The sequence below is a fragment of the Malurus melanocephalus genome, unplaced genomic scaffold (assembly GCF_030028575.1).
Source record: "Malurus melanocephalus ecotype Western Australia unplaced genomic scaffold, MMel_1.1 scaffold_7, whole genome shotgun sequence".
NCBI classification, from domain to species: Eukaryota; Metazoa; Chordata; class Aves; order Passeriformes; family Maluridae; genus Malurus; species Malurus melanocephalus.
Genome location: NW_026623239.1, coordinates 4,889,988 through 4,911,054, shown reverse-complemented (window position 1 = coordinate 4,911,054; position 21,067 = coordinate 4,889,988). Strand labels below are relative to the sequence as shown.

At 34.4% G+C, this 21,067-nt stretch overlaps 1 protein-coding gene across 4 annotated transcripts in view; it reads right to left on the bottom strand.

The window, feature by feature from the left end:
- FAM172A (family with sequence similarity 172 member A) overlaps positions 1-21,067 on the bottom strand; it is a 256,196-nt gene that overhangs the window by 186,186 nt on the left and 48,943 nt on the right. For all 4 annotated transcript variants that reach the window (XM_057372937.1, XM_057372946.1, XM_057372955.1 and 1 more), the window contains exons 5-6: positions 20,246-20,311; positions 13,491-13,682 (exon numbers count right to left, since the gene is read on the bottom strand). In XM_057372937.1, the coding sequence (XP_057228920.1) occupies positions 13,491-13,682; positions 20,246-20,311 (258 nt within the window). The remainder of the gene's footprint in view (positions 1-13,490; positions 13,683-20,245; positions 20,312-21,067) is intronic.

Genomic DNA, 21,067 nt, shown 5'->3' with positions numbered 1-21,067 from the left:
TTAAACAACCCCCCAGCTTGTACAAGACACACATGAAAACTGATGAGAAGTCTGTCACAGAACCCTGATCAGTTTCCATTCAGTTATGATCCCTAGAGGCACACCATTCTGAAAGCTTGGATCACAATTACTGCAAGACATGACAGAGAGGAAAAACCATGAAAAGCAAAAAGTCCATTCCAAAACTTGAAAAAAAACCAAACCAAACTAACATATAAACATCTTTTCTATGTGTCAAAATTTTTTAGACAACCTAGTGGAACCTCCTTGTTATTCTTTCTCAGAAGGCTTAAAGCCCTGACTCACCAATTCAAAAAAAATTAGTAACAGCAGGAAAAACTTCATATTTAATCTGTTTCTGAACTGCATTTTAGTACTACCAGATACAGTAGTATTCATTACTAGTTTAATTTCTACAGAAAGAGCTCTCACCACCCCTGCCTGTGTGCACCTGGTTGGAGGGATCTACTCCCCAGGGTGGTCTGCACACCTTTTACAAGCAGTAAGTTTGTTTAAAATACAATTTAAAATAGTTCTACTGCTTAAACCAGCATATACAGCTGTGCCTCAACATCAGCTTCAAAACAAAAACTAAAGGGAACACATTTCACAGTTAGCATAACTGCCTTGTGACTGCCAAGACACTTCTACAACTAATAATTGCTTCCTTTAAWTTTTTTCTTTTTCAGTGGTCATACTGAAATAAAAACTTCAGACTCAAAAGTAGTAATATCTGAACAAATATAGATCCTGAATGTCACCACAGTAAATATATAATAACTGTGACACTGATCCAGTTCTCTCTTACATAGGAGGAATAGACAGATTTCATTTAACTGCGCACATGGTACTGCAAAAATATTTGTTCAGGTTCTATAAACTTTCGTAAGACTGTCAACTGTCACTCCCAAGAATCTTTAGTATTTACAGAATTACAGCCTAGTACTGTGAGTTTTACAAGTTCTCTACTTATTCAATAAGGATGTCCAGAGGATAAAAAGCAACATACAACACCTACATCAAATTAAGTCAAAAGGCAAGTTAACTATAAGCCATTTGCAACATTATTATCTTTGAGAAACAGTCAATACACCTTCTTTTTAATACATCATGAATTACTGGGTTCAAAGAAAACAGTAACATGAAACAGTACTTCTTCAGTGCTGCAAAATACAATCAGCAATTCCAAAACCATAAAAGTTRCATGCAGGTTCCAAACCCTAAAGACACAAGAAATTAACTATGATTTCGCCTGAATGCTTCACAACTCATATTATCATTTATAAAACCAAGAAGTTACAACTAACTAGACAATTAAGATGCACCATATCTTTCTTTACATACGTATTTAAATACCTGCATACATATACACATGTAGAGGCACTTGAGAAAGCAATGCTTTTAATCTGAGAAAATGTAAACTAGAGAAAAAAAAAAAACTGCCACAGAAGTACCTGCCTAGCTGCAAATGTAAAATGAAACAATCAAACCACTACCATGAGGAAACAGAAATAAGGTAAAAAAATAATGTTGGTTACATTTTAAAATAACCTCTCAAAGAAAAGCAAAAGGACTTGAGAGAGGCATGAGTAACATTTTCAAAATACTAATTACATGGAATTGGCAAGAAGTAGCAAATATTTATTTTGCTTGTCTTTGGTACTGACAGGTGATTTCATATTGGAAAAAATATGAAAACAAGCTCCCACAAAAATTTTTCTACGAATAAGGCAAGAAGAAAGACCTTTGCTCCCACCAGAAGAACATTAAAGAATTTCTTCTTTATCTAAGATTGAAGGTACTTGAACAGCTCAGTCAGTTGGACATACTTTTCATTTAAAACTTTTACTCTCCTGTCCTGATTCATACCCATGAAACTACTTTCAGAAAAATTAATTAAATGTAGCAAAAATCTCACAGGGCAAAATATTCAGAGGTGGATATACAGTGTGGGATGGGGGATTAATCTGAATCAAAAATTTTGAGAAAGGATCCGTTTCAAAATGAAGCATTAAAGAAACACTGGTCTAACACAGAGATTATAACCACAATGAATAAAATGAAAAATGCCAACATTAACAAAACAGATCAAATTGATTACATTCTTTTAACACTTACATAATCAATGACAGTAAATATGTGACTCAATGTGAGGTATTAATTAATAAATGCTATTTTAATAAATTGTAGTAATACCTGTTTTCAGTATATGACAATAATACTGCAGTGTTAGAATGGAAACTCAGAATCACTTATTTTTATCATCAGCTGGTATTATCAGTTCAATATTAGCATTCAGTCTGAAATTCAGTATAGATATCACTGTTCACGAACCAGGGCTGTCAAGTCTTGAAAATCCTGTATCTGATCTCAACCATGCGTGATGTGGAGGATGCATATTTCACATGAGTAGCTTCTGCACTTCATGGAAAAGCCTCGTGTACCAGCATTCAGGAACTCATTCCAGAAGACTCAAATCACATTACTCTCAACACTGGAGGAAGATATGGGATTCAAACACAGGCTCAGCTGTGGAGGGYCAACCGAAACTCATGCACAGAAGCACCATCAATATTTTCTGACTTTATTTTTCAAATAATTTTTAGAAAAAAAGAATATTTGCTTGCTAGGTAAGTATATCTACTCTGAAGGAAAGTTTAAATGGGCAGCAGATAACTCGTAAGAAGAAAATTTTGCAATAAATGATAATATTTAATATTCACATTTTTTTAGGACTCTTTTAAGTATTCAGACACAAGCAACAGAAGAAGTATTACGCTATTAAGTACAACTGGGTCTTTCACAGCTAAAAGGACAATTAAAATGAACCACTATCAAAAAGAAAAAAAAAGGAAAGGGGAAAGAAATTGTTTTCCCCCATATACCAGCATATATTTACACTCAAGCTTTTTTATCTGTTCTACTCTCCTACCCTCAGAAGCAATCTAAAGTCTCTGACTGCCTTTGGTGCAACACAGAGATGGAGGCTGCAATGTAGCACACAATATAACAGGTTAAGCTATCTGTGCCAATCTCTCCTTTTCCTAAGAGGATTAGTACTGCAATATGCTAGAACAAATGGTTGTGAATWAGCAAGACGGTACAGCTGGTCTTCCCCAAAAATAATCATCCAGCTGAATAGCCTCAAAACAGGTTTACACTGTAAATGTTGCTGAGATGAAAGGAAACTTAATTTTTCAAGCCCAGAATCAAAAAAAACCAAAACTATAAAAAACTCCTATTCCTTGACACGTTTAAAAACTCTAGGTTTATAAAGAATAGTCAACATGTAAGGGATTTTCACCATTTTTTCCTGTAAAGAAAGCACTACAAATTGAGTAATTCCATTTTCTTAATAACATATTTCACCCTATTACGTCTAATTTCACTGTTTATGCGAAAGCATTCATTTTTTAATAAACATGTCTTGTGCAACTCAAGTCTTCTCAAGAGGGAGCACAAAATGAATTGCCTGGGATGGGTAAAAATGAAAAAAAGCAACACCATTTATTAATTTTGTATAAGTTATCTACCACCCTAGAGATTCCTTGAAGGGGAAGAACATGTCTGAATTTCACCACAGAGTGCCACAGGCACAAAGTGAGAGAAACTAAACAAGCACATCCTGAAGGGAGAGAAAATGCCTGCAGCAGCAAATGACCTACTACATACCTCACTATCAGGTTTTTTGATGTTATAATTTGTTCATTTCAGGGAAAAAAAAGACAATTACCCACAGTTTTAGTTTGTTTTAACAGAATTATTAAACTTTTAAAAGTTTTTGATCAAAAGGGACATATATCATTCCAAAGAGCTTTGTATTTTCAAAAGATTACAATCCTGCACCAATTTGCATAACAAAGTCTTTGTCATATCTATTTTTTTATTACCTGAAGCAACAATGTGCATTATTAGAACAGTACTAAAGTAGTTAAGCAGAAAGCATATAAATTTTTATTTGAATTTCTATGCATTACAGTTAGTATTTTTCAGCTCAATGCACAGTAAGTAAAGCGCAATTTCATTCAAATATGCCTTTCATGATATGAATAAGGAAGCGTTTATCTCACCATTGAATTGTTAAGTCTTTTAAGTACTGATTCACTTGAAAAATCAACAGGGCATTGGCAATTTAGTTTAATATTAAACACACATATACCATATTTACACTGACACGCATGTAATACTGTTTATGTTAAATATATTATAAAGAATACAATGTACACATTATAATGCATTAAGATTATCTAGGTGATGGTTTAGCACATGTATGTGAACTTCTAATAAGTAAGTCAAAAGACAATCCATTTTTTTCTAAATAGATATAACATATTTTTAAATGATAGTGAGTTACCTTCTTTAAAAGATATTAAAAAGTTCCATTCTTATTTTTCATTCCTGAATTAGTGTTTTCCTGAATGGGAACAAAAGTGCTGGCCACTGATTTTTTTCACAAAGCAAAATGAAGCTTATGACTTCAGATTAATATATCAACCAACAAGCAATTAACAGGTCACCTCATATTACAGGAGTGCAATCTTAGTAAGTAAAGATCATTCCTCCTAAAATTGTTGTTCCAAAAGTTGGTATGCTGGAGCACTTCCGGACAAGCGCAACTGAGCTCAAGAAGGATCCAGAGCACAAGTCTGATGAACAGCTGAGGGAGTTTGGGGTGTTTTCCAGCAAAAAGGAAGCTCTTGACAGACCTTGTCATTCTCTACAGCTGCTTGAAAGGAAATTGTAGCAAGGTGGGGGTCAATCTTTTCTCCCAGGTAACAAATGATCAGATTGGAGGAAATGGCCTCAAGTTATACCAGGGATAGTTTAGATTGGACATGGCAAAAAATTTCTTCACAGAAAGGGTTGTCAACCCCTGGCACAGGCTTCCCAGGACAGTGGTGGTGTCACCATTCCTGAAGGCATTTAAAAGATGTGTAGACGTGGCACTTAGGGACATGGTACACTTGGCAGTGCTGGGTAAAGAACTGGACTAAATAATCTTAGAAGTCTTTCTCAATCCTGATGTTTCTATGATTTGATTTAGCATTGTGATACTCCCAAAAATCACTACTCACACTATCATTGACAAGATCACCCAAACAGAAAACGTTGCCAAAAAACCAATATATGGAGGGTATTTGAAAACCCTTATTCCATGATCAGATAAGCAGATTTATAAGCATAGTTTATTATACATGAAAGTRAAGCCTAGAAAAGTTTCCATCCTAAATCGTACCACCCTGTGAAGGCACTGGTGCCCCTAGCACAACTTTACTGAATGATCCCACGAGAGATAAAACTGCTTCAGCAGATCAGCTAAAACTAAATGTTACTTGTGTGTACTGTACTCAGAGATAAACAACCACAAAGCTAGAACACTTCCACAGATCCAATTCTCTGAATCAAAACAACACYGGATTACAATTTTATTTTCTTTTAAATAAGATACTTAGAAAGTGGCCAGTATAGAGCAATATACTGGCCACAAGGAATTACTGTATTTCCAAAAACAATCATACTAGAATGTATTTGCACATCAATCTTTCAAACTACACACATATCACAAATTTAACATGAACAATAAATTGAAATTCCATACCACAACAGAAGCAGCCCCACTACAATTTCAGAGCAATTAAGAAGTCACAATTCCACAGCCTACTTGCGACAGTCAGATCCCCAAAACCACACAGAAACAATGTGCTTCCTTGCTGGACTTGAGACTAGTCTATACTTTCTTCCTCTCCCTGCATAATACTCTCTACCAAATAAACTATTCTGGGGTACTAATCTCATTCCAATGTAACTTATCAGAAAACACAAAGTTGTACTTCTGAAAAGTATTGGTTACGTATTTGCTAGTCTCATTTAGTTAATATTAGAGAGTACTGTCTCTGATTTTATTTCCCTTAAGAAAAATAAATAGTTCAAATAAGTAAATAATTAATGAATGGTAAGAACCATTTATTCCAAAGCCATTCATGCATTATTTATTGATATTTTGAACAGTAGGTATATACTACACTATGTATGAAAGCACTATTTTTAGTCAGGCTTTGCCTTTCCGAATAGCTGCTTTAGTAAAAATGATTGTACAAAAAAANAAAAAAAAACGTTAATAAATTTCTCATAAAACCTGAAATTATCAAACATAATTAATGAAAAGCGAGATTACCTAAATTTTATCGTAAACCTCTTAATCTCTACAGAAATTAATGATCATATGTACAGAATGTCCGCATAATTCTATTTAGACCTAAATTTTACAGTTAATGAATATTACAATTTAAGCTTATTTATTAATGYTCAAAGTTACAAATATTTTCTGTTAGCTAAAAATACTATTTGCAGAATAAATGTGTAGGTAGGAAATGTGGAAGTTAGCAAATCTGAAGTTGTATTTTTATATAGAATTTAATCGCCATTCTTACATTAGACTACACAGACAATAAGAGTACAAAATTAATGTGCTGTCATAAGGAGATGATATTACTTTGGAAGCAGATTGATTCTGTAATACTGCACACATTTAAACAAAATGTGTGCAGCTTTTAAACAAAAGCTCATAGTTTGAAAAACAAAATGGAGGGAAAATACAGCAGAAGTGCAAACCTGACCTATCTCTAATCTTTTCTTTTCAAACCTAGGCTACTCAAGAATCTTCAACTAATTATTCCATTTTATTGATGGYATTTTTCCCAAGGGAAGTTATTTAAAAAGTTTAACCCCTGAGCAAGTCATGGCTTCTCCTGCCTTTGAAAGTGTCAAGTGCATTGATTATAACTGCAGGAAGTGTTACCTTCTACCCAGAGAATCTCACCCTGCACAATCTTAAACACTGTCTCTCTCCCAAAACGGCTTTGATTCAGCAATTCAGACCGCTTCAGCTGATATTAAAGGCAGAAGCACCACAGAAAAGGGATCAGCAGTTAAAACGAAATACAAAGAGGAAAAAGCCCAGATCTTGAATATAGTACCACAAAGCTTGAGAGAAAAGCAGATTTGAAAAAGACATCAGAGTGACTAAAAAAAGAACAACATGACAGAAATTAAACAAGATTTTTATGTTCCCCTTCTATGCATTTAAACTCATCTCAACCTCTATTGAAATTCTGATCATAACCAAACCCCAAGGCTTTTGACATACTTTCAAAAATCCACACCCCTTCTTACTCTTTTTTAAGTCTCCAGAGTCACTGTTGGGTATCCAACAAGTTGAATGGGGGGGAAGGGTCGTGGTGTGGAAAGGAAGAATCCTAATATGCATACGATGAAAAAGACTATTTAAACTCATATTAAACTTTTTTCTCAAAATGATGGTGACTACTTTAAATGTTCTTTGTGTGTTCTCAACCTAATACTTAGCTAATTTTAAAAATGGCTGAAATCATTTGAATAGAGAAAAAATATTTTTAAGTCACTATCTTTATCAAATAATCTTTATCTTGAACAGTGATTTTCTTAGGTCAGTGAGAGAATAAAATTACACAAGGTGCTATTGGACTCTAAAATACAGCAACTAGCAAAATAAAAGAAGACAAAGCAATCTCTAARTATCTCTACCAATACAATTATCAAATTGTATAGCACAGGAAACTGTAACAATGTAATACACACAATTAATACAACAATGGCAACTTGGAAAGGATGCACTAAATTCCAAAGAGATTTTTAGAATTGCAAGTGGGGTTTTTTTTTCCAGTTCAGTCATGACAGGGCCAGAAGGTAATGATACATCTGCCATGATGCAACAAGCAGACCTGTCTTCTGTCAAGAGTTGAAATCATAAAGGAATAAGCTGTCATTAGCAACCCCTCTCCAAACAGTGGAGCTGTCATCTCATTGTTTTCCTYTGTTGGCATGAGGGCTGGTGTGGGTTTATATACCGTGTCAGCTCAGTATTTATATATATAGTCTAAGCTTTTAACCTTTTCTTGATTTTCTGACTTAATATTTTAAGTCATATACAACTCCTATACAACTTATCATGTATTACTATGTATTTTGTGATCAATTCAACTACGCAAATTTTCCTCATATCTGCTTGATCACTAGCAGTTGAGAGATTATTGATTCCCTCATAAAATGTTTCTGAAATAATTAAATATACTGCTTTTTAAAATTTTCATCCAGGTTATGGTGTATTTTAAATCAATTATAAATAACTCATAATTTAGTAATACATTGTTATTTGTGCTTCTGTTTTTAGAAAGATCTCAAATTTAAGAAACCTTTAAGTTTTCTTAATATAATTACCACAAAAGCGGGAGTTCTAAACACAATTTTTCACTGCTAAAAAGGACTTTACAAGCAATGCTAGTTCTGCAGTCTAACAGAATGAGTAAGCCAAGTACATATACCACAGTCAGAAAAGTAACATGTGAAATAAAACAATACAGCAAATTATTGCCCATTTTAGTGAAAGTCTATGATTCAGTAATACATTAGAAAACCCAAATAAGAATCTGATTGCTCTGGCACTGTAACTGACAGATAATAAATAAATGAGATATTTTAACTTCTTTCTGTAATAATATACTTTGAAGACACATAAAAGGCACATAAATGTTAATATTCTATGGCGGAACTGCAATTGCAGTGAAAAGTCAGCTGTTTTTTTTTTCCAGAAAGTGCCACTTGCCCATATTATTGATGTGATGCTAAGATTGTATAAACTATAAGAAAAACTAAAGAGGATGTTTGTCTAACAACTAAGATATTTTATACTTAAAAGTGAGATTTAAAAGTTTTTTAGCAAGCATTTTTATCAGTGTAATTTAAACAAAACATAATTTCTGGGCAAAAATATGTAATATCTACTATTGAAAATAATTGATTTTTATGAAGTGGAAAGAAAACACAAAATAAAAAATAGTATGCATTATAATAGTTACTAACTATCAAGTAATCTAAACCACATAAAAGTTATGGTAGGAAAATTTACTGCTGTTACACTGAACGATTTTGTTGTTCCATTCAACTGCCTTACAAAACTAATGACATGTTACTGTGTGCTGATAAAAGTAATAACCCTCACCAATTATTAGTAAATACTGCAAACCTGACAGTTTTGTGCAAATGAATGGCATTAATGTAAGTGAATAAATCCAGTACTATGACCAAAGAGAACAAAGATTGAAAAAAAAAAAAAAAAAAAAAAAAAAAAAAAAAAAAAAAAAAAAAAAAAAAAAAAAAAAAGTGAAATAAATACAACAAAATACTGAAGCAAAAAACCATGTTTTATCAGTCATTAAAGAATTATCTATTTCTTCTGAAAAACTTACCCAGGTTCTTTGTAAAACCTATTTTCTGGGTATATATCAAGTATCATTTCTTCTTTAAGTAATAATACAAGTATCTAAGAAAGGTATCTTAGTATCTAAATTTGAAATCAGGCAACAATTGTCCAGTGGTTTTCAACTTATTTTTTTTTTTGTTAATTCAATAGGCTGCAGTTGTTGTGGTAGAATTTTATTATCATCCCCGGCACCACAGCAATCTTAGGTAACAAATACACCGAATCTCCAAAGCCACAGAAAACATTCATCAGTAAACTGATATCCTCTTTTTTCTGTAAAGGAGAGGTATCAAAGATAATAGCACCCCAAAATTAATCACCATGTCCAACCAAGAGAAGCCGAGCTCCTGTTTCCCCAAAGAATAAATTTCCTCCTAACTATAACTTCAGCTTCTTCTCTAACACAGTGAATATGGGAGCCCCTCAACAACCATCATGAAACCAGGAATGTAAATGCTTAATTCTTGACCTCCCAAGCCAACACCCTCATCACTAAATTGAAGGATTTATCTCTCTCATCACCTTTTCCTGGCACAGCTTCCGGTATTAAATACATGACAAAATAACTGATCTGAGAGTAGCCTGACAGTACCAACCTGGACAAGCCTTTTAGGCAAAATACAGAAGAGGCAGATTAAAATTACTCTTCTAATCTATTTATTTTTTTCAATATATTTTTATAAAAAGTAGAATATCTTCAGCTCAGAATTCTCATTATAAATGGAATGCTCTCTCATTCCCAGGGGAGGGACCTGAACTTCAGTCTCTCACACATGAGAGAACTGCTTCTGTCAAAAATCAGTATCTGTCACTGCAGAAAGTTTCAATATAAAATTTTTATTTTAATAAGGCAATGAATCTATGCAATATTTTTGTAATGTATTTACAGGATATTGCCAGCTTATTTTGTTTTAAATATCTTCATTAATAAGCATTCATTTTATTTTAGTTTAGCTTTTGTTAGTCTTACTGCTTTATTAGCAGATTTGTCTTTGTCAGACTTGTTTTTCTAAAATAAGAGTCCTACCATGTTTTAATGTATTTACATGTGTTTTTCACATTGTGTACAATTTTCTCCCTCCTTCTTTTCCTACAGTCTGCTCTCCATCTAGTTACTTACTTGTTCTCCTTATTTGTATTTCTATACCTCTTTTATATTACCAAGTCTGAATTTTCAACTTAACAAAATAATGTTACCACTTCACATGAACCCTTGTCAACTACTCACAACACAACACCTCTTACACAAAAGATCAATCTACACAACAGAGCTTGATATAAAACATGGAAGGAGAAGCATCACCTATAGGGATTGCACAGATGAAAAGAAGGAATATTATTTCTAGCTATTTGAATTCTCACCAGGATATTTCTTTACAATGTGCAATGTGCAACAGCATCAACAGACTAGAATTTTAAAATACAGAACTTAAGCCTGTACATCGCTCCCTTTGTTTCATACATGTTTGAAAAGTAGGGTTTCTTAATTCTTTCTCAAAAGTTGTATCAGAGAAAGGCGGTTTCTACTCTTCCCTTAACTTCTTGCTTAGAAGTAACAGTACATCTGGCTCAATCCACTGCTCACTGATAACTCCAACTGTTGCATCCCTGTTTTCGGTTTTTGCAAGAAATGAACTGAGAAGAGAAGCACAGAGAAAAGCAGCAGAGAAAAAGTTGTGGGTTTTGGCCTTCTTAGAGGGTGGTGTTTTTCTTGTGTGTTTGGGGTTTTTTTAAAGAAAAGCAGGTATTTCTGAATGACCTCTTGACCTAAGACATTCAAGCACTTTTGAAATTTTTAATTTTTATTTTTAAATTAAAACTCAGTCTTTAGCAAATGTTTTAAGCTGGCTGCAGTGCCTGTCAACCAATCACTGGGATTTTCAAATCCTAGGTATCATTATYCACTTCAAATACATGCAAGTCTATTAGAAAAAAAACCCATGTTCTCTTGTCATCAGAACTGACGCTTTGATAAGGTCTGCTGGTTTCATTCAAGAATGAGACCTTTCCTTAGAAGAAACACAGAAAGATCTTAAAAAAAAATTCCTTACTTCAAACAGTGTTGCATGAGGGGTCAGCACAATTTTCATTCAGGCTATTCATCACCTAGGCTAGTTATTTTCATTTCATAAGAGACAAAAGTGCCTAAATCAACCTGACAACTGAACACCAGAAAACCAGAAATGGATGCAGTTTTTATTACTATTTTTATTATAAGGAGTCTTTACACTCAGTCTTCCATAATTTCCTGCATTTAGAAATGTAATTTATATGATTTGTACGGATGAAGTGATATCAGCTTGTACCTGSATATACTCTCTTTTCAGTCATAACCTAATGATTCTAAACATTTCCAGTGGGGTCCAACTTCCATAAAATATTGCCTTATCTAATAAGATACGTAACCAACTCACACTATAGTGATTACAGGATACAAAAAAAATTGCAACACATTTAATGAAACAACATAATTTAATTTAACACAATGGAATACAATCTATTGTTCATTTTCCATGAAAAAAAGTAATTGCAAATAGTATGTCTCCTAAACATGTAGTACATTTATCAGAATTTTAAGATGCACAAAAAGGGACAGTGGGCTTCACAGAAGCTGGAATTCCTGAACTCAAGAAAACTACTAATCTAAAAATTGTATTAAGGGAAAACTCAAAGATAGGAACACAAAGTTTGATATACCAATGTAATCTAATGATTACATTTTCATAAAAATATTTTCTCATCCAACAACTGGGACTTCTTCCTGTTTTTTTTTTTTTTAAGAAGCATCAAAAATGCAGAGATAAATAATCTGATTTTAAGTATAATAACTATTTGAGAGAACAGGTTCAATCTCTGTCATACTGACACAAATCATTGCATAAAATAAATAAAAATAACAAACCAGCAAAAATAAATGTAACTCTAGCAGAAATACTCCCGTAAGAATTATTTAACCTGTTAAACTAGGGTTAATATCCCAGTTTGAAATACTCAATCTCTCCTCCTATCCAAGACAGCAGCATCTCTMGGGAGGAACAGAATGTGCTACAAAAAATTGAGGTAGCTACTGTTGCTTGTGTTCCTTGGGAAAGGTTTTGGAACCTGGACTAGTCGACCCATACTGGACATACCATAACACCCAGTACTGCACTCAGTAATCCTGAAGCACTTTTTGTTCTGTCTCTGAATCTTGATTTAAAATTAATAAAAAACTTTGTTAGAAAAATACACGCCTCACTTTCAGAGGGTTAGGTTTCTTTTTCTCATGAAGTGTAGTCTGGTGCTTTGACAGAGGGTAAAACAAGCAAATATTAACTTAATGGCCTAATGCTTCATATATGTTTTCTTTCTTTGCATCATTTTTTTATCCTGGTTACTTTAAAGACAGCTGCAAAAATTATCATCAACCACAAAAATTAATCATCTAGCAAAATATGAAACAATAACAGTGACAACACTGATATTTATAGTAGAACAGTAGCTTAACTTGGCAAATATAATAGAAATAATGAGTCTTAAATAGGCTCTTCTAATGTTTACTACAGGAAGTTTCACTTAGATAGCAGGGTGCAAATGAAGAATTACACCTACAAAGTCACAATGACAAAACATAACACAAACTGTCCACTAGCTCTCAAACAGATGAAACAAAATAATGTCAATAAAATGTGAATGTCTTCTACTGTCTAGGAATGGTAAGTAAATCAGAATGAATCAGTATTTAGTGCAAATCGGAAAAAGATGGTGCCTCCAACAAAATTCAGTGCAAGCCTAGTAAAAAAGACTGCTGTTATCATGAGAACTCACATCTGTTATAATAGGCATTGAGTGAGAATATGTACTAATTTAATGAAATCTAAAAGAAAACAAATTTCTGTAGTGTCTTCTACTGTATCCCATCACCTGCTAATGGCTCTTATAGTATCTGCCATATTAAAATACATGGCAGTCCTGACACAACCTGACATGAAACTTAATTTGTTTTTACTGCAAGATATTAACTTGGTTCCACTGGAAAAATCTTCCATTAAAACCAAACAAATATTTCCATCACAAATAAAACAATCATACAGTAAAGTATAGAACACTGATTAAAAAGTTAAAACATCGCAGGTTCACAGCTCTTCATATACAGGCACACACATGCACATCCACAGCACACACAGTCTTGCATTCATGCACTTCCACTTACCTCAATAGCTCTCTTTATATACGGTATCTGTGTGCCACTGTCCAGATCTTCATTAATTATAAGCCTCCTAGCCCACTGACCAGCTCTGACAACACCATTACCATGAATCAGAACCAACAGCTTGTCAGGATTTATTAATGCATCTTCACTCATAAAGATAAAGCTCTTTGGTTCAGACTCAATTGCATCAACCTGGAATTACAAACATACATTTGAATGCATCAATAAAATTCTTTAAAAGAAAACCTGTAGTAATAAAGTTATCTACCAAATTCATATAAAAACATTCACCATTTGACAACTATTTCAAAGCATGTGTGCCCAGTACTATATAAAAATAAAGCAAAATATGCAATGCAACTTGCAAACATAAAAAACATACTACATTCTAGAATAGCAGTCCAAGGGACATTTAAAATTTAAAAAAAAAGGGAGCAAAAGGTGTAGTTAAACCTTGAAACATCAGTTGTTTACAGAGATTTAGAGAAAAGGAAGAAAGTCCATAAATGAGCAATTGGAGGTGGTGAGGGGGAGAGAGCAAGTAATTTATCCTCCCTGATATGCCTGAAGCAACAATAAAATTCTTACATAATATGAAAAAAAAATCCTGGAGAGTTCCAAATCAGCCACCTCAACATTAATATGAAATAAGCCACGTAGGAACCAGTACTGTAAATTTATTTGTCTGTCACAAATTTAATAGGATAAGTCTAATAAAATGGATCTAAATAATAGCTTCATTAAGAATCCTCCTGGCACCAGGGTCAATGCTTACCTATTTTGCTGTAGGAAGAGACAATAATTAGCTTTGATAATAAGTAAACTGCAACCTAATATCACATTTTGTCTTTAAGAGAGTAAAGCAGCACATTTTGTTCAATACAAACTGAAGTTTTCACACTTGGTTTAGCAAGCCTGTCTCAAAACGAAACAACCACCCTGGTGTAAGTACCATGAAGGCAAAACAAATCCTCATGTCTCCTCATTCTTCTCTTTCTACCAGATAAATACTCAGAAAAGAAACAACAAAGCAGGCAAATGTTCCCATCCTACTGTACTCCACACCTTTCTACAGCCTAACTGCAGAGCTGCTAGGAACATGTTCTCCAACAGTGAAGAAAAACAGATCAGGTTATGRTGCCCCCGCTGAGAAAGAAGGAATGGCTATTCGGATTATGTTAGTTTTTTCTCATATATGGGTATGCATTCTTAGCTATCTTTACCATAGGAAAAATTAATTCTGCATGAATCTTCAGACCTTTTCTAAATATAGGTCCTACCAAGTATTTTTTTAATGAAGTCAATGAGGCTACTTGAACAAAACAAATTCATAAGTGAAAAAATGGTCATGTCTCTCGGTAATATTGGCCAGAGCACTGAGGACCTTATTCCCCTGCTCCAAAATAAAGTAACATCTCATGTGCCTCAGAGTTTGCACCACAAACTGTACTATTTCTCACACTTTGTGAGAAAATAGAAAATATGGTAAAGAATTGGTTCTATTGAAAAGAGTTTAGAATACGTAAGTACAAGTGCTATATGGGGGCTACAGTCAGATCATTCTGCTGCTTCTGAGATAGCAGTATTGACACCTTAAAAGGTAACACAGATTAGGTAAAAAGTCAGCCAACAACAAATCTCAGATGGTACTCGGCAAAGTGTAATTGACTTCTACCCATAAACTACATACTTACAACACTGTAATTAGGAAAAAACATTGTGAATTTGCACTGATAGCTTAGAAGATTCTGCAAGGTGAGACACTTCAGTATCACTGCCAATTAAACACATATGCTGGTTTCAACCAGAGTTAATTTCTTCTCAGTAGTTTTTACAGCGCTGTGCTCTAGCTTCAGTACAAGAACGGTGTTCATAACACGCTGATGTTTTGGTTTTTTGCTAAGATGAGTTTATCCAAAGTTAAATAATTTCTTTTCCTTGTATCATGCTCGGCCAGTGGAAGGTAGGCAAAATAAACTGGGAAGGAGCATGGCTGGGACAGGTGACCTGAATGGACCAAAGGAATATTCCACACCCCAGAATGTCATGCCCAGGATATAAACTGGTAGGAGTTACCCAGATGGCTGGGTGATCTGGGTTTGGGAAATGGGGGTCTGGCATCTGTCAGTGGGTGGTGAGCAATTGAATTACACATCACTTGTTTTTGTTTTATTATTATAAATTATCATTATCACTGATTTTACTTTGCATTAGGTTATTAAACTGTTTTTATCTCAGCCAACAAATTTTACTTTGATTCTCCTACCCATTTCACTGGGGTTGGGGGAGGTAAAAGGGGGTTGAGCAAGCGGCTGTGTGGTGCTTAATTTCCAGCTGGGCTTAAAACCACCACATCATGTTAGTAATTATTTAAACTTCCATCTCAAGCTTTCCCACAAGTTGTCGAAGATGTCATTAATTCAGAAGCATGCTCTATTTGTCCTCAACAGCTAAAGAAGAACAAGGATCAATCACTGATTATGTTATTAAAAGTGRAGAAATAAAATATTTCACCTGGATCAAAAAACAATGCAGTCTTCTTTCTATTCCTAACAGAACCTTCAATGGACCATAAAAAGAACATTCAGAAGTAGCAACTGAATGGCCTCTACCTTAATATGAGACTCTTGATAAAAATTTTCAAGTCCAGTAGTATATGCTGAACACTAATATTTAGAAGCAAAATACAGTAACAATAATGCAATATGGATCTCGGCCTCCCTGTGTAAGAAAAAAATGTTCAGAATTATCTGATCCAAAATGATGGCATAATAAAATAATGGCCAAGCTCTCCTAATCTGCCAACTGGTCTTGTTTTCATATCTGAAAAGAAATTAATAAACTTTTTGTATCCAAAAACTGAAGCTGACACCTGAGAAAGTAAAACAAGGACAGAAAATCGGACTTTGCACACAAGGTTGAAATTAAGGAAGATGAGAGAACATGAAATGCCATCATGCTTAACCTCTGAAGCATAGCATTTCCGTTCCCTACTAAAATCACACTCCACCGAACATAGTCCTGAAAGACATTTCGAATATTCAGAAACCATGTCACTGTTAACTTCCTTAGCAGACGGAAAAAGGAAAGCCAATATATCCACTTCCTGATCACCTGCAATGAGGTCAAAAGAAAAAGGTTATTGTATGTACCTCTGAAATATTAGTATACGAATGTTGTATATATGTAAGAACCATCTTTGTCAGACCAAGGTCCCAGGGCTCTATTTTTAACAACTGGCAGATTGGGTAAGGGAACAGTAACAGAGTATAGATACAGAGTTGATTCTACCGTGGTTTTGACAGCCAGTAACTTTGGAACCTTGTAAGCCAGTTTATATAACTGGACAAGCATGTACAGTAGTGCAAGGCACCTATCCCACCTTAACACTGTCAAWTTTTTTTTTTTTTAATGCATTTATACCTCTCTCCTTGATAGTATTCAGTGGCAATGACTTCCACAATATAATTGGGACATATATGATATAACACTGCCTCTTTCAGTAGAGATCTCCTGCCTGATAATTTAAACTTGATGCCCCTTAGGTTCTCTATTATGAAAAAAGCAAAAACCATTCCCTATTCATCTTCTCTTCACCTTTCATGATTTTATAGATTTGTCATATTCCTTCCTCAGTCATCTATTTTCCAAGCTGAAGAACCTTTGTTTAATCTTTTTTTGTCTGAAAAGCATTTCATGCCTGTGATCATCTTTATAACACTCCTCTGTATTTTTTTTTTTAATTCTTCACATCCTTTTTGATATGGTGTCCAGACTTCATGCAGAGTTTAACATGAGGGCCCACATAATGAATGGAATGACGATGTTTTTCTGTTTTGTTCTCGATACCTCATAATTCCTAACATCCTATTTGGTTTGAGGGTTTTTGTCTGCCATTGAGCACTCGCTAACGTTCTCAGAGTACTACTCACAATTACTTTAAGCTCTTTCCTGAGTTGTAATAGCTCATTTAGAGGCCACTGTTGTGTTTACAGAGTGAGTTATCTTCCTCATAATTTCATGTTTACCACAATTGAATCTCCTGTCATTTAATAATCCAGTTATGCAGMATCAAGAAATAATTTCCCAACCATCATAATCAGCTTTAGGTTTAACTATCCCAAATAATTTTAGGAAAAAAAATAGAGAAGTTTGTTAGCTTGTATCAATTCCTTTTTTCCTTTTGTTTACAACTATGTCAGGTCTTAATAGCATTCCACCAGTAACAGATTGTTTCATCTGTAATATATGAACACCTCTTTCCCCTTTTTACCAATTAACTCATAAGGGGACTTCCTTCTCCTATGCTTTTTTAAAGCATTTGTTAAGTTTTTTGACAGAACATTGGAAATACATGTAGTCTTTTACTGACCGGTGATCTCTGACTCCTGCAATGAATTCTAGTAGTTTTACTTTAAAAAAGAAACTGGTACTCATTTTCTCCAATATATTATTAGCAGCTGATTTCAGCAGTTAGCAGCTTTGTATGTGACTTCTTACAGAACACTAGGTTTCAAAAAAAATCTCATCCTGGAATTTGTTTGTTGTACAATATATTAACTGTCCTAAGGTCTCTTCTACTGATATGACAAATTTCAGACAGTTGCTCAGAACTATATCCTGTTTAGAAAAAAAAAAGTGTCTAGAAACTGGACAAGTATTACTGGAAATAATGATGTTAGTTTTTTTTTTATTTGACCTGGGTGTTCATTTTAGCTGCACTTCATTTATTGGCCTCATTAGCTCTCTTTTATTATTAGCCTTTACAACTCAACAAGCTCCTCAAACTCAGTTTTTCTGATCTTCCTTTGATTTGATATGTATCTTACCAAGTTTATACTCTCTTCTATTCTGATCCTAAGTGCTATCTTATTATTTTTATTAGTTGCCTTCACTAGTTTAAACTAGAGGTTTTTGTGTTGTTATTTGGGAATTTGTCAGTGGCAGTGATTAAACCTAGCTTTTACACAGCTTTAATTTTTCAGCTTCTACATAAATTATTTCCATTTTTCACTTTTGTATGTGCCTTCATAAGCTATTTTTGACTGYGGTGAGGGCTTGCTATACATAACAGACATTCCTGATCACCAGTGCTCATACCTCGTGTCAATTTTTCTACAATGCTCACAATCAGACATTTGCATATTTTGTGAGTTCTTACTTTGCTGCAAAATTGAATTAAATTACAGCATTTCAAAGAAGTTGGAAGTCACACATTTGAGAATACCTTAAATGTATTACTGAACAACTGCATCCATGCTCAACTGCATCACAAAATTTCTAAATACAAGCAAACAGATTAATCCAGAAATGGGAGTTAGCCAGGGCCATTCCTCTTCCAAGCCCAGAAAACCAAGTCTTAGAGCCAGGTATTTGCATCACCATAGGTATGACGATCACCACAGGTGATGCAGGTGCTGTAATACTTACCCCAAGTTTCCTCATCTTCGTATTTTGGAGCTAATTGATCAGCCTTAGCACTGCATTATTTATATATATATTCCTTATATTCCTTTTCAGGAATCAAAGGAAGTCCTATAGCCTTAAAAGTTGGGCACTTTGAGTTTATAAATATCAGTTTCATGGTTTCACTAAGAGTGACATGGCTTGAGAAGTCTTTTGACACATTATTTGGTATATATGAAAGTACTTCTTGGACCAAAACTTCACCAACAAAGAAAACTCCTAGAAATAGGAGATCATAAATAGCAGTGCACTGGGTAGACTGTCATGATGAACCTAATCCTATCCTTTGTGGCCTTGTCCACAAAGAAAAATCTGAAGTGGGGAAATGATCTCTTAAACAGTCTCAGTTCTTGGGGCATTATTGTAACCACCAGGCAACGGGTATGGAGGAGAGCTGCTGCTTGCCCTTTGACTGCTGTGTGAACCTCACAGCTCAGGTCTTTCAGCCATGACCATGAGACAATGAAAAAGCCCTTCTACGAAACTGTTAGTAGYTTGGGCAGGTTATCAAAACATTCCCTAAGCAACACTCAGGAAATGGAAATGGGAACAGTGAAACTCTACTGAACTGTTAAAGCAAAAGACCTTTTCCTTCCTTAGCCTGAACAGGTTTTTCTTCACTTAGTATGAAGGATTGGCTAAGAGCAACAGTGAATCAAAAGATTTCAAAGAGCACAGGAATCCTCCATAATGATGAAAAACCTAACAGCGCTATCCCACTCAAGTCTCCTCTGCACTCTCCAGTATAGAATRTAAAAATTCCTAAACATCATCATATCACATCACATGTATCAATGTAATACTCTGATGTGTGGGAAACACTTCTTAACTTCCAAGGGTTGAGCAAATATTTTCACTAAAYAACAGATCTATGTTACATACATAAGTTACTGAAAAAGCATTTTTTYAAATATTACTTGGAGTAGTTTACTGATATCCAACGTGAGTGTAGTCCTCTGCCTGCAAAGGCATTTCTATTCTYTGCATCCAGCTGTAGACATCTCAAAACACTTACAGACGCTTTTTAGAAAGCTTATGACTCTCCTATTAAAAGCATCAAATTTTGAAAATTCTGGTCTGGTAAGGTAAGGAAGACTCAGCTGGAGACATCAAACACATGGACAGTGAGATGGAACCACATCTCCAGATGTACACACATGCAGTGTCCCAAGACAATGCCCTGCACAGACTTCTGGCACAYCTTGTCTTTACCTGAATGTGGGATCACAGGCTACGCTGGGTACAGATTCAAAAAAACAATGCCTTTCAAGAAAATAAATTATACTTACTGGAAGAGTCACTTTCTTCAAGTGGCACTCCTTCTGCAGTAGYTCATAAATGTATTTAGTAATGATCTGAAAGAAAAAAAAATATATGCCACCAGATAACAAACCATTTACAGTAATGACATACAGGCAGACAACTTAAAGGATAATTTGTTAAACTTCTAAGTACTTGTATACATTTTGCCACTTTTCTGAATCCTTTTCTATATAACTAATTATAGAACTTAGAGATTTAGATAAAAAAATTCTCTCTGTTCCACAGAAAATGCTCCTTGCCAGTACAACAGAATGGTAACTGTACCTGTGAATCCATCTTGCACTGCTGTGTGCATAATTAGGTGCCTCAAAACTAAGGTTTTTAACCAATTAATATATACTCAGGCGTACAAGAAAGGCTCTCTTTGTAGCAAAATATTTTTAAAGCATTTTCTCCACTAGCAGACTTCTGAAATCCTCTCCCCTCCAGGTTTACCTCATGATTTACGTGGAGAGAAGATCTGTGGCCATTCTCAGCGTAAGTTACCTTGCCATTTCTACTCACTAAACACGGGAGGTATGGATCAAAGGTTCCTAAACAGAAGAAAACCCCAAACAGATTSCCCACTATGGGGGAGTTTATGTGTCTCTCCTCCAAGTAGGAATAAAATTGAAATTTCAGGCCTGAAACAAAAGGTATAGTTTTAGCGAGCAATCAAAGAAGAAAAAAAACAAAACCAAAATGTAGAAGGATTTGTGTTAGGTGGATTTTTGTTAGATAAGTTTCTATGGGAACGAAGTTATGAATTGTTGTTATTGAGTAACTTAGATTATAAGATAGAATAGGAT